The following is a 27,022-nucleotide window of genomic DNA, read 5'->3' on the forward strand; positions in this document are numbered from 1 at the left end:
TGATCACCCGGCTAAATCATCACCTTTAACAACACGAATGTAATAGTTAGTTTAATCATTCCCTTTCACCTTATTTTTCGCCAAATTTGTTTACTAATCAAAGTTAGGGTTTCAAATTTAAATTTTGTTTTACTTGTTTACTTCAACGGTGAATTTTTTTTAACTCAAAATTGTTTAATTTTGATTTTTGTTTGTTTCTTGGCTATTTTTACTTATTCAATTACATTGAAGTTTTGGTGTAATGGGGCATTCGAAATGGAGTTGTAGGGTTAGAGCATCTTGGTGGGGTGTGTAAAACCATTTCCATAGACCCAGATAAATTTTAATTTTTTTTTTTAGTTGAAAAGAACTATAAAGAAAGACGTTAGGAGAAAAAATAAGCAAATAAAAGAGGGAAAAAAATGGAAAGAGATACTTAAATGGAAATGAAAAAAATAAAAGGAGATGGTTTAGCAATGGTGAAGAGAAGAATATAAAGGTAGAAGATGAGTGTGTGGATCAAGGGACATAATTTGACCTCTTCTTCCGGTTATAAATTGATAATGAATGTTGGTAGGAAAATGAGATTAAACTTTATATTATTCAGGGTTAATGAAAAGTTCGTATTATTATAGTGAAAGTTCATATTATTCACGGTATATTTTTACTTTTTGATATTTCTATATCAATTTTAACATTAGATTCCATTTGTGTGGATTTTCTAATGGGTTAGCTTTACTTTTTTCAATTACGGAATTTGATTCGGGTTTGACTTATAATAATTTGGGTCTATATTGATTTTAAATATTCATTTTTTTTCGGTTTGTATTTCCGCCCTTTCGACTCACTAAGAATTGCTCATGTATTTTAATTTTTTGAAATCCTTAGAAAACCTAATTACCACATAATCAAATTTCATGATATTCATCTTAGGCTTTTCACTAAAAGTTGGAAATCTTTCTATAAACTTAGCCAATTACATAATTTTCTCAAACTTACCTAAACACATGATATACAAACAATAAATCAAGAGAGTTTAGATCAATCCTGATCGAGTAGAATAAATCTCGTGTGAATCTAGTCCACTCTAAAATAATATGCACTAATCTTAATATTTATTTATTTATACTTAAATCACTTGATTCTACTCTTTAAATAATATAATACACGTATTTTAGCATTGACCAAATCCATACAAGACTTTTACGACTGAGTATATCCATGTTTGTAAGCCACAAAGGCTCCAATACCCAACATTGTCACAACACCAATTCCAAACCCTAACACAAATTTCTTTCTTCCTTGAATTTGATGATCAAAACTAATTCTTGCTTCCATTTTGCTGCTTTCTGGCGGTTTAACTCTCGGGTTTTGATCGGAAATCTCGGATTTTTGAGGACTTTGTGATCTAGGAGTAGGTTGTTGTTGGGTGCCTTGAGGTGTAACTTTGGTTGGCATTATTACTTGAAGGCAACCATTGCTAAATTTAGCTCTAATGCTATTTATATCACAACCATTTGGTACTTTTGTTTCCTTAACAAAACGCCTTTTATTTTTTCCATCTAAAGTTGTTGCTCTTTCACCACTTACTTTTAGTGTTCCTTCTTTGTTTACTTGTACCCTAAGTTGTTCCTTCTTGAAATCTACATAATAATGATAATAAATTAATAATGATATATTCATACATGTATGTTTATGTGTATTGAATAAATAAAACAGAAATATTGTGAATAGAGGTGTTTATTTAGGCATTATATTAATTTCAGATCACATGCTTTGAGTTAAGTTGATCTTGTGTCTATATTGGATTTTATATTATTTTAAATCCCTTTTTAAATTCAAGTTAAATTCGGATGTGATTATACAAAGTCAGGTAAATATCAGACCTTTACATGTAGATTATTATCTTATTCTTTATGATGATCATAAATTTATGGAAAATTTACCGTAAATAATACAACTTTTTAACCTTCATAATACTAACTAATAAGTATGTTTTCCACTAGCAAACTTTACCTGTTAGTTACCTACAATTGTAGGTCATCTGGTCAAAAAAAAAAAAAAGAAAAATCTTTAAAAAAGAAAAAACCTCTCATCCCAATTCCACCCCTTCACTATCACTAACTCATCCCAACACCCATCCTCTCAACCACCATTGGACCAACCCTCCTACGTGAATCCACCACCCCTTCCCTGATAACTTCACCACCCATCCCCTACCCTTGCCAAATCCTTTTGCAGCCAACAACCCTTCTCGACCCTCAGAACACAAACCATCAAATTAATAATTTCTAAAATGAAAGAGTAAAAACTTTTTAAGTAGATTAGAATTAAAAAAAAAAAAAAGAACAGAAAGAGGAGAATTACCCATGAAGCTAGTTTTTGTTCTTGCATTTGAGGTTTAAACTTTATTTATTAAATTATAAGCATCAAATCAAACAATTCTAAACACTTTTACGAAACTAATTGGAAGTATACAATTAATTGCTCAAAAAAATACATCAACACAAGCTAAGTGAATTCCAAGAAAAACTGGAACATTACAAGTGGGTTGTTGACAAGAGTGGTGATGGTGGGTTGCTGACAATGGTGGGGTGGTAGTGGGAGGGTAGGTGGGGTTGTGCTAGGGTGGGGGTTGGAGCAGTGCATTGCTGGAAAGAAGGGGGAAGGGTGGGGTTTTCTAAATTTAAATTAAATTTATCTCTTATTGGGTAAAATAACTTATTTTATGGGTAATGAGTAAAAATGAATGTTGGTGGAAAACTTATCTCATAGGTTATATTAGTCATGGTTAATCAATAGTTGATATTATTAATGAAAAATAATTAAAAGATTGTATTATTCAAAATAATTTTTCATAAATTTATTTGTAAAAATCTCAATTATAGATGAACATGTTTTAGAAATTTAAATTTTAATCTTTTATTTATTTTATAAAAATATAATTTAAATCTTTTTTCCATTAAAGGTTTTCAATATCATTTATCTTTTTAAATATCTTATCGTTTTATGTCATAAAGTCCTTTAAAGGAAAAAATATTGCAAATGTCAGGTTTTTTTTTATAAAAATAGAATGTGAGATCGTAAAAAATTAACCACTTAAAGTTGGGATTTTATTATTAAATTGAATAAAACCTCTATAATTTAGGGGCTGAGCAAAAACATGCAATATTTTTTCTATTTATGTATAAGAAAAACTTAAACTAAAACAAATGTAATATAAGCTAATGTAAACAAATATTTCCTTTAATTTAGAGGCCATATGTAATCGGACACGTTACATATGACTACCTAGAGCCACCCATATTCTATATGTTCACATAAGCAACAATAAGAGAAGTAAGACAATACCAGGGAGATGAATGATAAAAATCTGTTGTCCTTCCTCGTTCTTTAAATCACAAACCGGATCGAAATCCGTGTGCAAAGGTGATGAAGTAGTTGTAGTCTTGGTTTTGCTAGTCATTCTTAGATTTAATTGACCTTAAACTAAGAATTCGGTTTCCGTTAGTCTAATGGTTGAGTACTTTCTCTTTTACCCTTGTAATAGAATTCGATTCTAACCAGTCAACACCTTCAGAAAGATGAGAATCGAACTCGAAATCTTACCCGAAAAAAGTGATATTTATTCCAATTAACACAAGATGCGATTTTACAATTCTAGATCTTAAAACAATGATTGAATGGATATTGAGGTATGTTACTCTTGATTTTATAGGTAATAAATTGAAGGGCATCTTTTAAGTTTTCTAGATTGAGATTTCCTCTTGGAAAAACTATTCCTCTTTGATTTCTTTAGTTATAGGTTGCTTTTATCTTTTTGTGTATGCTATGTTGATCTAGTGTGGTTGTGAATGTAACATAATATTCTTTGTCTTAAAGATTTAATTTTGAATAATTTTTGTATGACATCATCTCACGGTGAAATATTCTTACGATTTAGTTTAGAATATTTGATGTAACATAATATTCTTGTCTTTGGAATTTAATTTTGAGCAATTTTTGAATGAGTCCATCTCATTGTAAAACATGTCTCACGATTTAATTTAGAATATTTATTGTAATATAATATTCTGACACACTTCTTATTTATCGCAATTTTTTTATTATGTCACCACACTTTTTCATAAAAATTTTAATTTTGTTCGTTTCTATAGAAAAACTCTGAGTTTCTCAATTCATTAAACTTAATGTTTGTTCAACGTAAAGCAACCCATATTGTTTAAGCATCCTGTGCAATTAAGAGTTTTTGAAAAAAAAAAAAAACTAAACGAATATCCAACTTAGACACTTTATTAACCACTAATGAATATTTAATCTTGTAAAAAGGGAAATTAAGACAAAAGTTAAAGTAAATTAATTCCTAAACTAACACTTTTTAAAATAGAAAGGATGAAGAAAAGCACAAAAGGTGGACGATAATAGAAATGTCCTCTTTTGAACCAAAATGGAATAGTCATAGCTTAGAGTTAGGGGCCTTCAAATCAAATACTTAATCTTATGTTGTGCTTTGTGTTGAATTGTACAATAAACATTATTAGGTCAACCATGAAAATTATGTCGTATTAAATTGCCCATATATCATGTTTATTGTAACTCGTGTCAAATTATATCGTACTAATATAAAATCAATACGACTTTACAGGAAATATCATATCACTTGATATACCTTTGTTCCGTTATAGAAAAATTGTTGCTTTTTGCATTATTTTGAATGCGCTAATCCAATTCTTAAGATTTGCATTGTCAAAATTATACAAATTTCATATTACTAAACTTTACATTAAATCTCAAACAAGATCTTTTATGATTATGTTGAAACGTATAAATTAAATTTAAATTAAGATCAATTGATGAATAATACCCTAAAAATGGAAAAGTTTTGCTGGGAGAGAGTATCAATTTTTTAATATAAATTTTTTTTATTGTGAAATGAGATTCGACTACTTTTATGAGAGACTATCTCTCAGTGAGACGGCTTTTAAACAAGAAGTTTATAGGCTAATAACTTACATTATTATAAGGCTATACTTCCTCCGTTCCATTATACTTGCTACATTTCACTTTATTACACAATTCAATGCGTTATTTTGATCATTTATATCTTGAGTTACGCATAATTAAAAATCTTAAAGATTCAATATTGTAAAAATACACGATTAGACGATTCAAACAAGATTCCACTTGACTATATCTTTTCTTACACATTAGCCGCAATACATGAAATAAGCTTGAATAATGAACAGTGTCTTAAATAGTTGTGTAGCAACTATTCAGAATGGAGGAAGTATAACCCATTATAAGACATGTCTCAAGGTGAATCCCTCTCATACAAAAATTTGCGAAACAAAATTTTCATGGTATATCATGAGATTTAATAATACTACTTTACATAAGAATAGATTATTATAAGGATTTAAGAATCCTAACAGAATAATTATGAGTCAACAACATCGTACATGATTCATTTTTTAAATTCGCAATTCACTCAAAATAATTCAAAAATTAATCTAAAACTAACTATAATATTATTTTCTCAATTTGCGATTTTTGATTTTCAAGCAGAATAGTAAATCATGTGACACCAATTAACGCTAACATGAAATCTCTATAATCCCCCTTAGGAATCAATTGACATAATGCATCTCTAAGCTCAATCTTGTATTTTTTGCTCAATATTTTTTGAATTTCTTCCATATCTATTGCAGCTCTGCTCACAATCAACCTTGTCAAATAATCCCTCTTCATTTTCCCACCTTTTATGCTTCTTTGCAACACCTACAACCATAATTAAAAAAAACCTATTAAAAATTAGAGAAATTGTCAAGAATAAATCAATTTTTACTTGATTCCATGAAAATAAATTCATCTTTTATTTATTTTAAAAATATCCACATATTAGGTATATTTGCTAAAACGAATCCACCTATTATATATAATCATGATCAAAGCTTATTTGTCAGTCAAAAATTAGGAATAAACAATTGTTAAATTTATTAACAAGTATACTGATTAAGTGAATTTATTTAAAAATAAATAGTTTGATTTCTTTTCAGTAAATACACTAAATAAGTGGATTTATTTAAAAATAAACAATAGTTAGATTTATTTTTAACGGATCAAGTAAATGTTAGTTTATTTTGATAATTTTTCCTTACAAATTTGAATTTTAAAGGAATAATACATATATATATATATATATATATATAAAATCAAAAATTAATGAATCACAAATATAAGTTTTGGGGTATATACCTTTGCATAGTATTTGGGAGGATTTTGAATGCATTCAACTAAATTTCTTAAGGCATCCTCAAATTGTGTACAACTTTCCTTCTTGAGTTGCTGCATTAAATTGACATTCAAAAGTGGGATGATTCAGATTTCCATCTTACAATCAAGCTTATAAATAATATCATTCTATAATTAATCCAAATTTAATGTTATTATGTGGCTTCTATCTATATAGTATTTGAGGGTTTGACAATTTTATTTTTATTAGTAATGGCAAAGAGGTTGCTTTCGATCAACTCTTGTTATCAAACATCCAAGTGTCCTCATATGCCCGCGCATAAGGCCACTGAGTTCTTAATTTGGTATCAGAAGTCAACTCAGTTTCAGGTTTAAGAAAGATCTGTGTTACATCCACACTGTTATCCTAAAGGACTCTTAAGGGGCATGATAGTCGTCTATTAGAGTATAATTTAACATATCATAGGACCTAACTTAAACATTTGATTGAATTTGTTCTAACATATACATTTGTATTAAATTTTTTATATATACTAGTAATTTCTGCTCTCATTAACTATACATTTTTTTTAATCCGCCACTAAAAATATATATTCCATGCATGATTTTAGAATCAATGTAGAATTAAGAATGAGAGGAAATAAAAAAAAAAAAGGAATTAATTATATACCTTGGTGTAATTGTGGCCATAGATGCGCTTATAGGAAGAAAAGGTGAGTTTAAGGTGAGAAATACTTCTTTTACTTAAGATTTCAAGAATGAAAGGTTCATTAATGGAGGATGAAGTTCCTTCCCCATTTTGGTAGAGTCTTATTGCATCACATTTTGCTATGTCTTGGCTCACTTGATCACCATCATCAGCTTTGTGGGATGTTGACAATGCTACTAGTATCTAATTGGAGTACAACCCAATCAAATTAATACACGTTTAGCATAAATACACAATTATCATTGAGTTACGGATCCAATATTCAAAAATATTTTTTAAAAAAAGACGTTTTGATAGTTAATAGTTAGGATATTAACCATTTCTGTTGGATGGACGACAAAGATATATATTTCCGAAAAGTAGTAAATGGCTTTCCAAAACCCTAAATTACTTTTTTAGTATAAGGTAGGCTGAGGGGGAAGGCTAGGAAAGGAGCAGCGAAAATCACAAATTTTTACTAAAATAAGTAATATTTATTTCAACAAAGATAAGACCTAATACCTAATATGCGAAAATTAATTTATTTAAGAGTTCAATTATGAAAATAGGTAATTGAATGTTTAATTTGTTAGGTACTAAAATCAAATTATTAGGTGATTGCTACCTCAAAAGTTGACTGATATGCATGTCCCTCTATTATTTAACACATAATAATAGTACACTTCACCAAGTGAAAAGCCAAAATATTCAAGTATATACTAGATCATTTCAATTATTTAGCTTAATTGTTAAATGACATATAAATTAAAAAATTAAATTTAATAAGTTAAAATAACATGGTGTTTAAAAACAAAAGAGAATATACAAAATAAAAGTAGTGAGATCATATTTAAAGATAAAAACAAGATAAATTTATAAAACAGACTAAAATAAAAAATAATGCAAATTGAGTGAGAACTAAAAATTGTTATATGCACCTAAATTAAAATTGTACTTAGTACATATATAATTGACTAAGCCAAGACTAAATAAAATTAGCATACCTTTTGGCAAGGATGTGGAGGCTCTAAGCAAATAATATCTTGATCAAGTTTTCTCTTATACCTTGTTTGGTAAGCTTGTTTAACCATGAGAATATGACTTGATTTCTTAGCAACAAAAATTTCAACTAAAGCATTGTAATCAATCTCATTCCCTTCAAGAGCATCTTTAGCCAAACAAGCATCTCTTTCCCAAGGTTCACTCATCCAAAAAAACAAGGCCTCACATGCCTTAAATGAAAATTTTGACTCTTCATTGCCTAATTTCTCTTTCTTAAGCCTTTGTAAATGACTCAATAAATCTTCACCATACATTGCCTTATAAGTCTCCCTTATTTCTCTCCTTTGGATTTGGGTTGTTCGTGTCGCGAGGGTTCGAACCAAGGTGCTTAATCTCCCCCATGACTCATGAATTGCCTTGCAATCAAGCTCACAACTAGCCATTGTCAAAATTTAGATATCAATCTCGCTAATTCTTCATTCAGCCTATTCTGTGCTTAAAGAATCTCAAACGGGCTTATAATTTTAGTATGAAGTTGGTTAACTTTGCTTTCATGTACAATGTATAAAGGTATATTAAGGGTTGTTAGTATTTATGTGCATATATATAGAGTATAGAATTAGAAAAGGAGGTGGATGAAGAATACTAATTGATAACTTGGGGTGCAAGGAATGTATTTTATTTGGCTTTTAAAAAGTAAGTTGGACGCATTATAGACGGAGGGAAAGAAAAGGGAAAAATGGATTTCATAGGTAACATGGACTTGGCCAAAAAAACAAAGGTGTACCATGGATTTTAATTGGCTTCTAGTGAAAGTATTGTGGCTTTCCTAGTAGACGATGAGTCAATGAGTGTGGTGCAACCTACATTTTCTTTGAAGGGACTTGGTCACCAAGTGTAGGCCATTTAATATTTCTTCCATCCTATTTGTTCTCATAACTAGAGTTGTTCAAAACATACCTAATGATTCGATATTCACCCGAATTTGTAATTGAATTCGATTTGTCTGACTTCAAAATGAAGTTAAATTATACTCCTAAAAATCAATGTAGAAACAAGATCCAATTTTGAACCGACCCGAAATCGATCCGATGACCCGGATGAACACCTCTACTTGTAACAGTTCGTTTGATCGTTTGTACTAAAAATCGTTCACAAGTTTCTCTTTCTTTAAATAGAATATTCCTTGTGAGAACATTAATAGAAAAAAGATGAAGTATATTTTAAATTATGCATAACTAAAACTTATAAATATTAATATCCTACTTGACTATATACTTTCTTACTCATTTGTCGCAATATATAAAATAAACTTGAAAGATTAATATTACGAATAACTATAATGTAGCAAGTAATTAATAGCAGAGAAAACATTAAATCATGAAATTTATTATGTTATTGCTTTGGTAACAAAACTTTAATAATAAAAAAAAATTGATCATAATTTTTCATCACCACTTAATACCATTTCTCTAAATTATGATAATACATTAAAATAAGATGATCAAAATAGAACAATTATGACACTTAAACTTATGAATAAATTTTTCTATCAAAATTGGTTTAATTTTTCATTACCAATTTTATATTTAATATCTACAATCAAATACTACCTTATATACAATGCATAAGAATCAAAGTGTCCAAACCCAATTAGGTGATAAAGGAAACTCCTCTTTAAGGAAATTATAATATCATGATCCCATGAATCTAGCATCATATCTCAATCACAATCCCATGATTCTTGTTGAATGTGACTTATTTTCTCAATCCTTGGTATGATGTAGTGTGAGTTTTGTTGAGGACTTAAGTTGGCATGGGAGGAAGTTAATTCAAATATTACGTCTGTCCCTATAAATTTTCACCATTAAAATTTTTATTTTTATTAATAATTTAATTTTTCATGTATTTGTTGTGAATAATCACATTTTTGAATTATTTTCTAATAATCTAATATTTATCATATATTTGTCCACAAAAAACCATATTACTAATAATAAGTAATAATAGGATATGATGCCAATAAACTAAGTTAAAGTTTGAATTATTCACTGCGAAAAAAGAGTAAATATTAGATTATTTGAAAATAATCTAAAGATGAGCGGACGAACAAAATGTTGAATTATTAATGTCAATTTTTTCAAATAATTATGGGCATTTTATTTCTACATTAAATTATAGGCATTATAAAATTCATTTAAAAATAATTAGAAATAATTATATGTCAATACTAAAAACTTCATATAATACATGTACAATGCACAACTTCTTAGAAATAATTAAATCGTTCATAATTAATTTTTTTCTTTATTACATATATTTCATAGTTGAATTAATTTATTATGGCTAAGATGTACCTTTTTTTGGATTTACCCGACTTACCAAATTAAGTCGTAATGTATAAAGTAAGGAAACAAAATACTTAAAGTTTTTGATTTTTATTTCTTTAAGGAAATTTAATAATCTCTTATTATTCATGCACAACTTTTCCCTTAATGGAAGGTATTTTGTTTTCTAACTTTTTAATTTTTTAATGAGCAAACCAATCATATTTTTCTAGTCTTCAGTTTACAACTTTTGTTCGGATATTTTAAACACTAGATTTAAAAAAATTGATACATTTTAAACGTATAAATATAAATATATATACCAAATAAAATAATAGGCAAATTTAAATGCATATACGTCTCAATAGGTACATCATAGCACTAATAAATTCAACTATGATATATTTTTTCTGTCAATTTATATTTATATTTTGAGCTTTAGTTTTTATAATTGTTTGTTGTTACTAATAGTAGACTAATAACATCCAGGTTAAGGACAATCAATCAAGTTAAAAAAATCGGTTTAGCAATATATCGCTGTCTGTGGCTATTAGTAACAGCAGATGATTGCATTGCCTGCTATTAGTAACTGCGAATAATGTCATTCCTCAGGCTCAGACCTAAAAACGCTTATTTTAAAAAATAAAATTATTCAAAACTTATTTTGAGAATCTTTTATGAAAAAAACTTATTTTGTTCACATTTCCTTCTATCATGTTGCATGATTCACTACTACTAGTATTATACTCACACTATGCGCAAGTTGTATACACTTAAAGCTTTTAAAGATTATTATTTTTTAATTTGTAATTTGTTTAGTAAGTCTCTCTCATATCTTAAAAATAAATATAAATTTGTAGTTAATAAAAATTCTATAATATTCTAATTATAAAACAAACAAAAGTTTACAAAATTATTGATATATATTTTTGGTTGATTTTAATTATAAAACAACAATATGTTTTTGGTTAATTCTAATCATAAAACAAAAAAGTGTACTAATTTGTTGATATAAATTGTTGGTTCTAAAATTATTTATTGTGCTACTTTAACCAAGTACTTATTTATTACTTTTGAAATTAAGTGCAACTCACCCTTAATGTTAAAATAATATATTAATGCATCAAAAAATTATATATTGATGTCCAATAAAAATATATTTTAATTATCTAAAAAAAATATTATTTTGATTCTAAAATTTCGAAATGTTACAATATGAAATCTTTATTTGAATTATTTTATATAAAGATGACGTATTCAGCCTGAAATACACGATCGATATATTTCAAAACTTACATGGTTTCCAAGCCTAGAAGACTTCTTATAAATACAATCCTTTAACCACGAGGAATAGGATTCCACATTCATTTACTTTATAACACATAAAGCATAGGAGAATCATTAAGGGGGCGTTTGGTTGGGGGTATTAAGGAAAGGGAAAGGGAATGGAAATACCCCATTCCCTTTGATGTTGTTTGGTTCGCAGTTAGAATCATTCCCTTTCCCCATATTAAGGTTTTGGATTACCTAAAATGAGGTAATCCTCATTCCCTCCCTCCCCCTCCACTTTCCCATTCCATTCCCTTCCCCACAGCTGCTGCCTTCCCTTTCTCACTCGCGCCTCCTTCCTCACCATATTTCTCCTTCCTCGCGCCTCCATCCTTCCTGAACTGCGACGGCTGGGTTGATTTGGCCGGTGCTGGCGGCGGCTGCTCGGTTGAGGCTACGACGATGAGACAAGGAACAGATAAAGATATTTGAAACTTGAAATAAAAACAAAACTTGAATTGAAGGTGGGTTGATTTGGTGGTGGGCCGTCGGCGTTGATGGGTCTGGTGGTCTTGATTTCACGTTCACCTGTTCACGGAAGCAGCAGTAGCAGCCAGCAGTGGCTTTGCGAAGTGCGAATAGGCGAACAACGAACTGATTCGCTCAGTGAACATCAGTGAGGGGTGGCGACTGATTTCACGTTCACCTGTTCACGCCTCGTTCATCTTCCTCAACTTCTCTTCTCTTCTTCTCAATCTCGATTTTGCTGCCTCCATTCTTCTTCGTGTTCTTGTTGAATCTGTGTTGTACCACCATTGATGAAAGCCTGCGTTTTTGATTCTTGTTGTAATTTCGTTTCTGTTGCGTTTTTGATTTTTGATGAATTGGATTTGTAGGATGAATTGGATTTCTGGGTTGTTCTACATAGATTTCTGTACCGCCATTGATGAACATCGTTTTGTTGTTCGAGTGAATTGAAGTTCTTCGCCATTGTTTTGTTCCTTTTCTGGGTTGTTCCTAATCTCTGTTGAAAGGGAATCAATTAATCCAACTTGAACCAAACAGTCACAAAGGGATTGATTCCGTTTCCTGAACACAACCAAACGACTAGGCTAAATTAGGGGAATCCATTCCTTTCTCCTTCATTCCCTTTCCTCATTCCATTCCGATTCCCTTGTGCGAACCAAACGCCCCCTAAGTCTATCCCCATCAATCAAGCTTAGCTTAAAGACTCTTTGTGCACCAAACCTTGAACCGTTAAGCTGGTAGGATTGAATCGTAAGATTATGCGGGTCCTTAAAAATTCAAATTGACTATTATATTCTCTTTTTGTTTCTTGAAATTGTTCCCATCTTTCATTTTAGCTTGTTTTATTTGTTGTTCCTATTAAAAGTCTTTCTATATATTTGGACATAATTTACTTGATTTATTTTCATTTTAATATTTTAATAATCCATATATATTTTCCATTAACTTTATTAAATTTTTTTTATAGTTTCAGACTCTATATACTTTCCACTAATTTTATTTTAATACTTAATGCTTGTAGTCTTCACTTTTCCTCCATCAAATTTATTTTTCAATAAAATAATATATCCATTTCTAAAAGATTTTTTTTCTATGAAAGAAAGGAAATATAATACCAAAGCATAATTATTCATTGCAGAATTTTGTTTTTTTATGAAATAAAATTTCTTTGACGAAAATGAAATAGAAATTTTCTTCAATAATTAGTTCAAACTTTGATTATGCAATATTTCATACATATGCCAAATAGATTAGTGAAGTATGTGGAATAATTAATTTTAATAATAATTGAGATTAAATTTGTTAAATCGAATTATAGGATTGTAGAACAAGAATCCTAGCTCTCAAAATTTGTGTTTTAGTTTACTCGAAGATCTACCAACATTATGATTCTATTTACACAATTGAATTGATAATCTATTATTTGATCATAAAATTCTAAAATCATAATTCGTACATATCAAAATTGTGATTTTTATAATAATGTATCATCTTAAGTGGACTATGTACTGGAACTCTAGAAGTTATTTTTTATTTTTATGACATTATTGTGAGAATTTAATTTAATTTTGAAAAATTTCATGTATAATCCTAAATTATCGGCTTTTTCACGTGGTAGACAATTTTTTTTAATCTACGCGGTGACCTTAAGCTTCCAATTTTTTCACATGGTAGACAAAATAAAAGTGTGTTTGTTGACTTTACGCTATTTTTCGAACATAATGACTTTTAAAAAAACAAATAGATGTCGTGATCACCCTATTTGGCCGCATATTTCGTAATTCAGTTAAAATAAATACTTAATTTACTCAAAAATATTATCTACCATATAAAAATTTTAAACGCTGAAGATTACCACATGTATTTATTATCTATCACATGAAAAATCAAAAGTTTAAGATCAGTGAATTTCCCAATAATTTTTATTTGAGTTGTTTAGGTTAACAAAAAATAGGGAAAGTTACCTAATCACCCATGGATGTGAAAATCCCACCGAAAAGAAAAACCCCAATGTGTTCTTCATAATAACCCCTTCTCTCTCCTTCCTTCCTGTTCTCCCCTTCTGGCCAGGGTGGTCTCAGCTGTCTTTCCATCTTTACTTTTTCTCTCATTTGTTTGAATCCCAGACAAATTATCCAGGTCAACTAATTGAAGATTGAAAACCTCCATTAATTTTTGGTTCATAAAAGGAAGATTAAAGGGAATTTGTTAGATCCCACTTAATTTTACAACTTCTACCATGAACAATCTTCTTTCGGTACTTTAATCTTCATTTATTTTTTGGGTTTTCTTAATTTCCCTTTTCATTTCAATGTAGGGTTCTAAAAGATTATATCTTTGATCTGTTGCTTGTTTTTAATTTTAATTATTTAAATTTCACCATTTGTATTGATCCTTGTTTTAATTTTGTTGGGTTTCATTTAGTTGCTTACTTAATGTATTCATCAATTTCTTTACTTTTTCTCATGTTGGTTTGGTAGTTATACATTGTATGATACGAGGTTAAAATTGGATGGAAATGTGCAAATTAGATGATGTTTTGAATTGGGTTTGCAGATCAAGTAGTGGGTTGTATCAAATATAGTGGATTTTCTCATTTGGGTACATTTTGTTATTGCCCATTAGTATACTTATATGAAACAAAGCAATTTTCTTGTTGTGAAATTGGGTGAGGTAAGGGGAGGGCAAAGGGGGCAGTGAGGAAGTGAACCGAAGTTTTCGTTGGGAAAGTGGTACATGCTCCAACCGAGACAAGATTGATTCTCTTGTTGTGAAATTGGCAATATAATTAACTTGGGGGAATTATAAGTAACATCCTTTATGTCTAGGCTTGATGAGTGTAGATGTACTTTAGTTTGCTATGAGATCGTCTCACCATGAACCGGGCCTATATAATTGGTTTATTTCTCTAATTGATCACTTTAAAATTGTAAGTGATCACTTTAACATACTAAATGTACATGGGTCAGTTCAATATAGATGGTCTGACCATGAGACGGTCTCATTTAAGAATTTGCGATAATTTTTAGTTTATTTGTAGATAATTATGTTCATTTTTTCAATGTAATTGCTTTTAAAGCTCTTGAATGGAACTTAAGACTGAACGATTAACAATTTGAAATTGCCATATTCTTTAGGTACTGAGAACTTTTATATTAGTCTCTTGTTCGTTTGACACCATTTGTCCTAGATTATTGGGTTTTGTTAGGAGTATCTTAGTGTGCACAGTATTGAGTTTGCTTATTGCTATGTTTTCTTTATGTTTTTGAGAAAAAAGGTTGTTCGTCAATTTGGAGAGTGTTGGTTGACTATATGCCATCGTACAAAAATAGGGTTGCATCACCGTATTGTAAAGGTTTTTAAGTTTGCCCCGACTGATATGTAGGCGCACTGATCACCAAATCATCCATATTGACCGCGATATCCATTTCGCGGCCGTGACTAGAATCGCTTTTTGAGACTATGCTATGTTCTTTATGTATGTGCATGTGTGTGTAATTTTTTATCTTTCCAGTTATGTTCTTATTTCATTACTATTGTTTTGCTTGACAGGATTCGTTTGAGATTCCTCGCGAGGTATCATCTAGACGTGGTGACCTAGAGATGGGGAATCTCCATAATTCTGGAGAATTGGGCTTGCAAAATTTTTCTGAGAAGGTGACCCTTCATTACTTTCTCTTTTCTTTTTTTTATCTCTCTAGTCTTTGAACAAAAACCAAGCATTGATCCCATTTATCTCATGTTTCAGTTCGGGTTACATATTCTCGTCATCAATCTAACTTGAGCTCTTCCGTTTATTCCAGGTTCAAGAGGTAGATAAACAATATGGGAAGATCAATGAACTCCTAAGGAAGCTTCAGGTAAGTATACAGCTCCTTAGCCGTAATCTAAACACTATTTACCCCGGAAAAATTATACGTCTTTGTGAGGAAAAACAATTGCTGATGCATTATTTCTAAATGCCTTAATTGTGCATATAGGATGCCCATGAGGAGTCTAAGTCTGTTACAAAAGCTTCTGCTATGAAAGGTACACTTTTTTGGTTCCCTATGCGTGTGTAAATTGTATAGTTAGAAAGTTTTTGTTCTACGTCATTTTTTTTTGTTCGAGTACTAAAAACTATTGGTCCTCCGGCCTATTTTTATTTTTCTTAATTAGTTTATTTTCTATTTAAATGGAAAATGCATGTCATTTAATGGAGTTTAGCTAGGACTAGAAATAGTTATATGGCACATGTACGTTTAGTTCAGCACAAAAGCTGCCATATACTCCCTATGTCCTGATAGATTTGCATCAAAGAGAAAAGGGGAGATATTTAAGAAAAAAGTGCATATCGGTAATAATTGAAATAGAGAATGAATTGTGTGGATAAAATTAAAAGATTTAAAATGTATGGATGAGATTAAAAGAAAGTGGTAGGCCATTGTCTAAAAATAGAAATAATGCAAAATGAATGGGACGAAGGGAGTATGGTTTATTGTATTATAGGAAGTATACGTAACTATGCTATTCCAACATGGTTTCTAAATTTATTTGTACATTGAGCTCGTTTAATTTCAATTATGGTTGTGTAGCTATTAAAAAGCGCATGGAGAAAGATGTAGATGAAGTCCAAAAGGTTTCTCGGCTTATAAAATCAAAAATTGAAGAGCTTGATAGAGATGTAAGGCGCTTTATTTTTCTAGAGAAACTTGCTATTCTAGAAATGCGGCAATCTTAAATGATTGTTCTTTTTCTTCCAGAATTTATCAAGCTTGCAGAAACCTGGATGTGGAAAAGGAACAGCCATTGAGCGGGCTAGGACAGCACAAACAGTGTAAGTCATGTGTCGAAGAAATATGTGTTACCTCGATGAAATTTGGAATATAGTTTATGATTCTGTGTGTCTTTTGATCCACCCCTCTATTTCAGCTTTTCATTTGAAAGTTCCTTTTGATGTTACTTGATTTTTATCATAATTTTACAATTTTGAACGATGGGTAGATGTATGGATTTTTTTTGCCACCGCAAAGAGCTTATAAAGCTCATGTTGAGTGTCTCCTTGAGGCCTTGCGGACTATAACCTTCTATGTAGATAGAGCTGGATGCCATTTCCTTAACCACTTAATGTAACAATTTTATTTAGTTGTATCACAATTTTCGATCTTATTTCTTTAACAATGAAATCACAACATCTCTAATTGTTATATGACAATCTTTATTAAGACCGTCTCAATGTGAGACGACTTAATATGGGTTAGCCCAATATTTTAGAAAAACTGAAAAGAAAGTATTTTCATTTACTTAATTAATTTTTTTTTAAAAAAATATTAAATAGCCTACTTGTATGGACCTGTTTCATGGTGAGACGGTCTCATACAAGACGCGTTGTTGTAATATATGTCTGGTATTGAGAGTTGGATGGTTGTTTAGACTTTTGAACCAAAATATCTGATCATTTTTTGCCTATAATGGTTTAGTTAGTTTGCTTCATTGAGCCACTAATTTTTATAGGGTTCAGTGCTGGAAATAAACGACAAGGATAAGAAACTTAAAATGATTCTGGAGACGCACAATATTGTTCATTCATTTTGTGTTGTGTGATTCCAGCACGTGTGTGTAAACCTTAATCTTTGATAGCATTAAGTTTTGGCACTTTTTGATGCCAATTTCTTGATATGTAGAATTCCGGACTCCTCTGACGTCTGATGTGCATGTTTTTGACTTATGTTATTCTTGTTTACAGTGCTCTAAAAAAGAAATTGAGGGATAAGATGGCAGAGTTTCAGGTAATGTCACAGTTTTTCGATAACACCTTGTCTCCCTTCCCCTTGTTCTCCTTAAAAATCTTTAGCTCCCCACTTAAAATGTGCAGACTTTACGTGAGAATATTCATCATGAGTACCGGGAAGTCGTTGAACGACGTGTTTACACAGGTTATTTATCTTGCTTGACGATATGGAGTGCATCCTTTTTGTGCTTGTTGCTTGATGTTAAGTTGATTATTTTCTTTGTTTTTTTATGATTCACAGTAACGGGTCAAAGAGCTGACGAAGAGGTATCTGGTTTTCTTCTTCTTTGGGGATTTCTTTGTCCTGCTTCTCGTTTATCTTCTTACAAACTGTGTATATTGGCAGACAATTGAGCGATTGATCGAGACTGGAGATAGTGAACAAATATTTCAGAAAGCAATACAAGAGCAAGGTCGTGGTCAGGTGTGTTCTCTGTCCCTTTTTACCTTCTTCCCTGATCTCTCACATGCTAGATGGGATGGAGAAAACTCAAAATAGTATACACCTAATAATTCATTGATAAAAATGTCATATGGTGTACAATCGATCAAATACGTAACAATTTTAATTAAAAAAAATTTATACAGAAAAAGTCAGGATCATTATAAAGGAGATCTAAACTGAAGTCTTCCCTGTATCATTGCTATTTGATACAGTCTCCTCCGAGTGGGTCTTAAGATATGGTGAAAATAGAGATAAGTTTGATACTATTGACTGTGTATTAGCAGATCACACTTGTAATGGCTTCATATACCTTTTTACCATCGAATTGATAACAAGACTCCAAACTCTCACTATGAGAGACTTTAAAACCCAATATATGGGTAGATCGAATCAAATAAATGGATGGAATAACTCTGTAATATAGAGAGAATGGATTTTATTTGTTATTAAAAACAAAAAAATCAAAAAGAAAGAAATTGGGGCTAACCATTAACCATAAGACTACTAGTAGCCCCAAGGTTAACAATGGAGGCTAAAGTTTTTTTGAGAGATAAAAGGAGAGAAGAGAGCAAGATTCGACATGTCTTAACTTAGCTGTAAACGTTGTGAAGAAAAATTAATGTTTTTTCTAAAATTGTCTTGAATAGAACGGGATGGGATTAGTTAGGAGAATAGGATGGCTAAATAATATGGCAAGTAGAATAGGTTTGGCTGATGGCTATAGTTCATAAAAAAAATTTCGCCTTCCCTCGATGCATCTCCACGCCTTCTCTTGCGTCTCATGCACCACACTTGAACTAGAAAGAGCATTTTTCTCGCAGTGCCCATGGCACATTTTTGAAACCAAAGTTATGTGGTCGTGCTCATCTTTTTTTTTTTCACGTCATTCTTTTAACTTGTAATCCTAATCATCTTCAACCGACCTTGTCTTCTTTTGAGCTCTCCAAGGTTCCAACTCTTCACTTTCTTTACCAGTATGTTTGACGATCCTCATGAACAAATATCTTAAGAAATTTTGATCTATTTTCAATATATATGGCTCGAAGACCCTTATTCCTTCTCTTTGAATTCTTTTATTTATGGTACTAAACTACTACTCCCTTCTATTCTCTTAAAATTTCTCATTTCTTTATTTGGTATATTCACCTTATTTGTCTCATTTCTATTTAAAGTAAAGGTTTTTTTACCAATTTGTCCTTATAAATTATATTTTATTACAAAAATACATCTATTAACTTTATAATTGTTGTGGTCCCCTCCATTATGAGTTCTATTTTATTATAAAATACCCTTTTTAACTTTACAATTGTCTTAAATCACTTCAGCTACCAAATGGGTATCTACAAGTGTTATGGTCCCTTTCTTTATATGCGTGTCCGACTCAAATGAGACATTTAAAGGGAATAGGAAGGAATATATTTTTGTTTGTTTTCCATTAGGGAAATGCCATTGAATAAAATCATCAATATGTACTAGTTTGAAAATACTACTTAATGGATTCATGCAACTAACTTCTATGCTTAATTGAAAAATACATCACTCTAGGTCTTGTTGGAGCAAATTCAAGATTACTGAAAATCTTTTCTTTTGACTTCTAAATTTCAATTTATAGGGGGTGTGTCTGTGAGCTAGAAAACATTCAGCCGTATTTTGTGCATTCCTGATATTTATTTTACACTTGCAATATAAATACAATTTTGAAAATTTTACGACAGAAATAATTCAAATTGCTATTTTTCCCTTTTTATCAAACTTATATGATAAAAAGAATATATATTTGGCCTAAACTTTTACTCCCTTCCTCACTTTGTGCTTGCACCATTGACCAAAATTACATCAGAGCTTTGTTTGGTCAGTGGTGTAAATCAAAATAATAGGAGTAACTCGTCAACTGTCCGACAACCATAGCAGCCATGCCCACATATGCCATAAAGTAAACTGTTAAAATGTGCAATGAAATCTGATTTTGTTGCGCATTTTTATACTAGCTAGTAAGTTGAATGGGTATTTTTTTGGGTTCTCTTTGGTGCATCATTTGGAAAAAATAAACTTGCCAATACACAACTTGGAACTTAACTATCTTTTAGTGACAACTATTATTATTAATTAATATTATATAAACACATTGAAACAGATCCAAATATACGTTAAAAAGTGACATTTAATTTATACATAAGTAGAAAAATAGGATCCAAAAGGAAGCGGGTGAATAGTGAAAAGTCAAAGTGATGCAACCAAAAATAAAACGACGTATAATCGGTCCTCAATGGTTTTGGAACTCAGTCATTGGTTCGGAAAACTCCTCGTCCATGTCAAAGTTCATTTTAAATTCTTGACTTCAATTTGAAATCATGTTGTTTAAGAGTCAGGCACATTGTTCATATAGTTTCATTTGGTATCAATATCTAGTTTCGAGCTCCTCTTAATCAGATGATGGGACCAGGGCCCCCTTGGTCGCTAATCAACTTCCTTAACTGACATATTTCAATAATGGGCTTTAATTCTCCAAGTGAAAAGTCTGATTTGGAAAGATGGAGGATTCCTTGTTTGTATAACAAAAAGGCGGGCGGGATTTGGAGCGTAGGGATGGTATTAAAGGGAAAATGTGGACAAATTTTGTTAGGAATACAATCTCTATTAAAGTGAAAAGATTTGGAGGAAAAACACTCATTTTTCTTGCTTTTTCCATCCATTTCTTTCTAAACAAACAAGGTGCACTCTCCCTCCTTGCCCTTCCCCTTCCTTTCCCTTCCCCTTGCCTTCATTTCTTTTCTCTCCTGATTTGTTATCAAACATAGTGTAAAATTCTAAAGCAAGCTGCTATATATAGTTTGTCAGATGATTTGAAATCAAGCTCGTTCAAATAATTAAGTCATTTCCACTCCTCTTTTTGATGAATCGTTTTAATGTATCTAGGATGTTTAATCATATGTTGATATACATTTACGATAATGTTGAGCTGTTTTATAGTGAATTTTTTAGTGATATTCTTTATGTATCTACGTGTGCAGGTGATGGACACACTTGCAGAAATACAAGAGCGCCATGATGCTGTTAGAGATGTCGAGAGGAAGCTTCTTGAGCTCCAACAGGTATATAATCTTATATGCTTTGAAATTGTCCATTATGTTTCTCTTATTAGCATCAAGAGTCTTTTCCTAAATAGAATCTGTCGATATTTCAAATTGAAATTCATTAAGGTTCTTGAAAAGTGCTACTTAAGTCACAATTTTTTTAGCTAACATCTATACGACTATACCCCTCAATTTGTTGAATTTCTTCAAATCGAGTGATCGAGAAGGCATTATATGGGGGTGAAGTTGTACTCTGCACTATGTTTCTAGGACTTTTCAACCAAAAATTAGGTTTAAACGGGATATTTTTCTAAGATGATTTCTCAACTCTGACAATGGTTCTCAATTTGGATTAGAGTTCTAAACAGACCCGATGACCCGATATTTATTTAATTTTGTAACCGAACCCAACTTGACCTGATTTCAAATTAATTAAAAATGATGTAAAAACAAATGTGGACACAAGACCCAATTTTATCAACTCGATGACCCGAATGAATTTCTCTAGACTTTGGATCATATACTCTCTCTCAGAAGCTCTTTAATTGATTTTTTTTTTTGTGCTATTCACTTCCACTCAAAATCGTTTCATTTCTTCTTTGCTTCATTCACAAAGAATTGAATAAATGTTAATGGGAAAAACTTACAAAATTTTATGAACTCAAAATCTGATTTTACAAAGTGTGGGAACTTGTTTTTATAACTTTTTAGCTACTTCTAATTCTAAATAACTTAGAAATAATTTCTAAATCAACTAAGAATGAAGCTTAGAAACTATTCTATATAAACTAGACTTACAGCTAATGTTGATTATGAGTCGGTCTAAAATGGGGCTATTTTTCCAAGGATCAATTATTTCTTTGAAGGACTACCGATCAAAGGATGCAGGATTATATTAGGGCCAAAATTTTGGTTCTAATTTTTACATTTGATGTACACTCGTCTTGTTTATCTGATACCAAGATTTCTACCATCAGTCTTCGCACTTGTATTGTTTATCCGACACCGAGATTTCTACCATCAGTCTTCCCTGCCAAAGCCGAACACCCAAGAATTTCAGCAATTTACACTTGTCCTTGCTTGACACGGGTCCACGATTTGCATAGTTGTTCCATCTCATCTCTTCTAATGGCTCCGCCCTCTGGCAGATGTTGCTTCTTCAAACCCAAAAAAAAACCAATTTTCATCCTGTCAAGTAGCTTGGCCCTTTACCCCCCTGGACCTTATGGTCCACAACCTTTAACCCTACCCTTGAGTGACCTGTTTTATCTTGCACCACACTGCCCATAAAGCAGGTCCAATAACATAATCCGCCAGTTTTCACAATTAGCTCAAAATGACCCTAAAATAGCCCAAAACCAATCATAGTTTGCTTTTTTTTATTCATGATTTGCAAGGAGATTAGTAAATTATCTGACAATGAGCAGGTCTAACGCTTACTTGAATGTTGTGCTACAAATTGATGAATACCACCCAAACCTTTTTGAGAGTAAAAAACATAATTGTCCCCATATTTGAACTGGAAAATTTAACAGGACAATGCTCCATATCTGTCGTATGCACCAAGCCGCACAAGTGGAGCTACATAGTGTTTTGTTGGGACCAAACGACCCCACTTGAAATTGGAAGTTTTGAATCAGCGTAACATAATTCGCCAGTTAATTCGCGATTCGCACAAAATGACCCTAAAATAGCCCAAAACTAATCATAATTCGCTTTTTTTGATTCACAATTCGCAACGAGATTAGTGAATCATGTGACAGTGTTTTGAATGTTAACATACATTCAATTTGATAACTTCACAATTTTACTTGGGAAAATTAGAAACGAGATCCATTCACTATGAATTTATTTCATTCCACTCCGCTAAACATATTTTCTCGATCCGCCACAACCAAATAGAATATCTCATGTTTCGTTTCCTGCAGATATTTTTGGATATGGCGGTTTTGGTTGACGCTCAGGGAGATTTGCTCGACAATATAGAGTCACAGGTAAAAGAACACCAAAAAATGATTTTCACACGAATCTTTAATAACATACCGTTACCGCAATCAATGACGACATTTTTTTCGTTTACCAGGTTTCTAATGCTGTAGATCATGTAAACTCGGGGAATACTGCTTTGCAAAAGGCAAAGAGCCTACAGAGGAACTCACGTAAATGGATGTGCATAGCAATCATAATCCTTCTCATCGTTGTCGTTATTGTCGTAGTTGGGGTTCTAAAGCCATGGCAAAACAAGAACGGCGCTTAATCTACTTCTTTCGGTACATTCTATATATATAACAATTTTATGTTCATTTTTCATCGTTGTCTTGTAATCTCGTCTGGTTTTGCCCGTGTAATTTTCTTTCGTTTTCTCGTTCGAATACCTTGGCCGTGTAATATTGCTCTTGCCGAGTGTCGATACTGCCATCTTTTATGTTGGACAGGCTTTATAAAATTCTTTGCTTGATGAGTTATCTGAGGAGCTAAGCATAATGTTCTTTCTGGCTGTATTGTTATGCTCTCTATTGTTAAGTACACATAAATTTTAATTCTATTCTATCATTGAAAAAATCTATAAAATAAGCTTTTTTTTTAATATTGCAAAAGTAGGCGCTGAATTGAAATATTTTTCAAAATAAGCGTCTTTTAGCCAAGCCTGAGGAATGACATTGTTTGTTGTTACTAACAACGGATGATTATTAAACCGAGTCAAAAAGTTAGCCCAATAATCGTCCGTTGTTTCTAACAGGGGGCGATTACTGGGTTGGCTTTGTGTACTCAGTGTAATAATTGCTCGCAGTTACTAACAACGAAAAGTTGTCGGCCTGACTTTTTGACTCTTTACTAATCGCCTGTTGTAGTAAAAATGAACTATATCATTTCTCAGACATGGATTGAGAGACACTTATTTTGGAATTTAAAATTATCTCAAGTTGATTTGGAACTTTTATTTAGAAGAAAAATTGATTTTGTTCAAATTTTCTCTATCATTTGGGCTTGATAGAATGCATAAAATGTCTTTGGATTTTTAATCTTTAGCTTAAATTCTTAGTTGAGTTGGTTTTGCAATGTAACAAGAGTCACAATTTTGAATTTCATTCATCTTTCATTTCAAGTTAGCCTAAAAGCCAGCAAAACAATCAACACTTTCATCTGATAAAACAAATTAACTAAATAAACCAATAGCTAACAACCAACAACATTAAACAAACAAGATTCTATTCATCATTTTTTCCACCAACAATAGATACTCTTGCCTTTTCAAACTCCCAAAAGTCAAATGTCCACTCATGTAAAGTACCAATACAGAAACCAGCTAAGTTTATTCAACAAACCATCAAGCATCACAAGAGTGAAGATATTTGTTAGCAATTAGACTAGTAGCCTCACCAAACAAATCCAAACTCTAAAACAACATCTTAGCTAATCGGGTCGGTTTCAGATCAAGGAACCAGCTCAACTAAATTTTAACTTTATGATTATAGTCCATGTTATGTTATACTCTTTTCTATTCATTGATTTAGGGATATTTTCTTATTGGGTCAATTCATTGATTATGTCCAATTTCTATTTTTGTTATTCATTTTTACCCTTTTACTCTTACTACAATAACACAACACATAAATACCAATACCATTTATGAAAAAAGTGGTTCCCTTCACCTTCTAGTTATTGGTGCAAAAGGAAAATGTCCCTAAATCAATGAATAGGAGGGAGTATATTTTGATATGCTCCCGCAAACGAAAACTCTTTGAATTAGAAGTGTAGATGCAATACAAATTTTTTCATATCTGGTGCAAAATATTTTACTTTGAAATGAGTGGTGGATGATACTCAAACTTATGACTTTTCATCACGTTAACTTTTAATACCATGTCAAGGAACAATGCTAATAATGAACATAAGCTTTTGATAAGTTTGTCTCTTGATATATTGGGTTGTCTCGGGTTTGGGTAGATCAAAGGGATCAAAGACTTAATCAAAAAATTTATTTAATCATTAAAATTTTTCTTATAAAAAAAACCATTATGCCTATTCTAAAAATATAGATATTTACAATTTATAAGACTGCACATGAAAATTAACAAATTTTCTTTGTTATTAATAATTTTAACTTATTATGAATCTAATATTGAAATTGAGTATAATTTATTTTAACTTTTCAAGAAAGAATAAATGGTAAACTAGCATAAGTAAATTTTTATATTTCCAACGCAAAATTAATAGATTATTAAATTATATAAAAATAATACAAGATTTTTTCTTATATACAACCCTTAGGGTTACATATATCATTTTTTTAAAAAATACTATTCAAAATATTAAAAATGATTAAAAATATAATGACTCTTAATTAATTATAATTACTTGAAATTAAAAGTTGACAAAATAAATAAAACGAATCAGAATGATTAAATTAAAATTTAACGGCTTTCCATCCAAGATATTTAGAATCTCTCTTCCAATTTCTATTCTCTCACATTCACTCCGAAAAGTAAGAGTAAACTTAGTGTAGTGTGTAGTCAAATTTTATTCCATTTATTTTGCATTGTTTAGATTAATTTTTCTTTATAAATCAAAAATAAAGCAAAAAGACTAGAATAAGTCTTTCGTCTTTCTTATTTTAGATCAAAGAGAATTGAGTGTTATTTAAGAAAAAAATAAATATTAATAATAAATGATAAGAGAACGTTTTGTATAAACAAAATTAAAAGAAAATTAAAATGTACGGATAAAATTAAAGAAATGATAGATCATTAATAAAAAAATAAAAATAACACAAAATGAATAAAACAGATTAAAATGACAATAAATACTAAATAAGCGGGACAAATAGAATATATAGATTTGGATTTGCTCCGTGTCACGTATTTAACACGGAAAGTGGCAACACCACTACACGTCTACACCAGCATGTTTCTATCACTCGAAACACTGTGTAATCTGTGTATGCCAAGCAACCAATCACTTTGATCTGTCACTTTAGTAAAGGTAAATAGTTACTTCGCTCCCTATATTTGCTATATTTGACGTTTTACGCAATTTAATGTATTATTATGATTTTTTGATTATTTATATATTAAACTATGTACATTTAAAAATTATAAAAACTTAATATTTTTTTTTAAAAATGCGATAAAACGCTTCAAATAAAATCTCACTTTTTATATTTTTTCTTACAAATTAGTCGCGATATACAAATAAGCTTGAACGATGAATAATGTCAATAACCATAATCTAGTGAGTATTTCAAAATAGAGGAAGTAAATTATTTGAATGAGGCCAAAGATTTTAGTTTTTAGTATTTAAATTATAATCCTAATGTAAAATGTCTGATCAAATTACATGTACTATTTATTTTTGTGAAGTTCATATAATGTTTATTACTAAAGAGTCAATGAAAATAATGTCTTTGTTAGTTTTATCATTAACAAGAAGTGTAAGGTTGTTTATATTTGACTTTTTTAAACCTCACATTAAAACCAAGTTCAACTGATTTTTATCGATTAAAATTGATTTTGTTGATTTTTACTGATTATAAGCTATTTTTAATTATAAACTATAATTAAATTTTATCAATTAGATCTAATTATTACTGATTAAAATTAATTATTTCTAATTAAAATTCATTTTTACTGACTTTTATTAATTAAATATACTGATTAATTTTTTTTAAAGATGAACTCAAATAGGCCT

The 27,022-nt window shown here is 30.6% G+C and overlaps 3 protein-coding genes across 3 annotated transcripts; 1 reads left to right on the forward strand and 2 right to left on the reverse strand.

Annotated features, from left to right (window-relative positions):
* Positions 1-911: 911 nt before the first annotated feature.
* LOC130799984 (22.0 kDa heat shock protein-like) lies at positions 912-3,664 on the reverse strand. The gene is made up of 2 exons (XM_057663299.1): positions 3,331-3,664; positions 912-1,622 (listed from the first exon to the last, which is right to left on the reverse strand). Exons 1-2 carry the CDS (start codon positions 3,443-3,445, stop codon positions 1,183-1,185), a joined length of 555 nt encoding a protein of 184 aa, XP_057519282.1. The 5' UTR covers positions 3,446-3,664; the 3' UTR covers positions 912-1,182.
* A 1,629-nt stretch (positions 3,665-5,293) lies between these two features.
* On the reverse strand, positions 5,294-8,506 carry LOC130799985 (annexin-like protein RJ4). The gene is made up of 4 exons (XM_057663300.1): positions 7,924-8,506; positions 6,902-7,123; positions 6,235-6,324; positions 5,294-5,757 (listed from the first exon to the last, which is right to left on the reverse strand). The coding sequence occupies exons 1-4, from the start codon at positions 8,362-8,364 to the stop codon at positions 5,554-5,556; spliced, it is 957 nt and encodes a 318-aa protein (XP_057519283.1). The 5' UTR covers positions 8,365-8,506; the 3' UTR covers positions 5,294-5,553.
* Positions 8,507-13,991: 5,485 nt separating this feature from the next.
* Positions 13,992-23,827, forward strand: LOC130799986 (syntaxin-132-like). The gene is made up of 13 exons (XM_057663301.1): positions 13,992-14,302; positions 15,598-15,702; positions 15,849-15,905; positions 16,026-16,074; positions 16,620-16,708; positions 16,788-16,861; positions 17,771-17,813; positions 17,900-17,960; positions 18,057-18,082; positions 18,162-18,239; positions 21,272-21,352; positions 23,263-23,328; positions 23,418-23,827. Exons 1-13 carry the CDS (start codon positions 14,285-14,287, stop codon positions 23,589-23,591), a joined length of 921 nt encoding a protein of 306 aa, XP_057519284.1. The 5' UTR covers positions 13,992-14,284; the 3' UTR covers positions 23,592-23,827.
* The last annotated feature ends 3,195 nt before the right edge of the window (positions 23,828-27,022 follow it).

Source organism: Amaranthus tricolor, chromosome 14, assembly GCF_026212465.1.
Source record: "Amaranthus tricolor cultivar Red isolate AtriRed21 chromosome 14, ASM2621246v1, whole genome shotgun sequence".
NCBI lineage: Eukaryota > Viridiplantae > Streptophyta > Magnoliopsida > Caryophyllales > Amaranthaceae > Amaranthus > Amaranthus tricolor.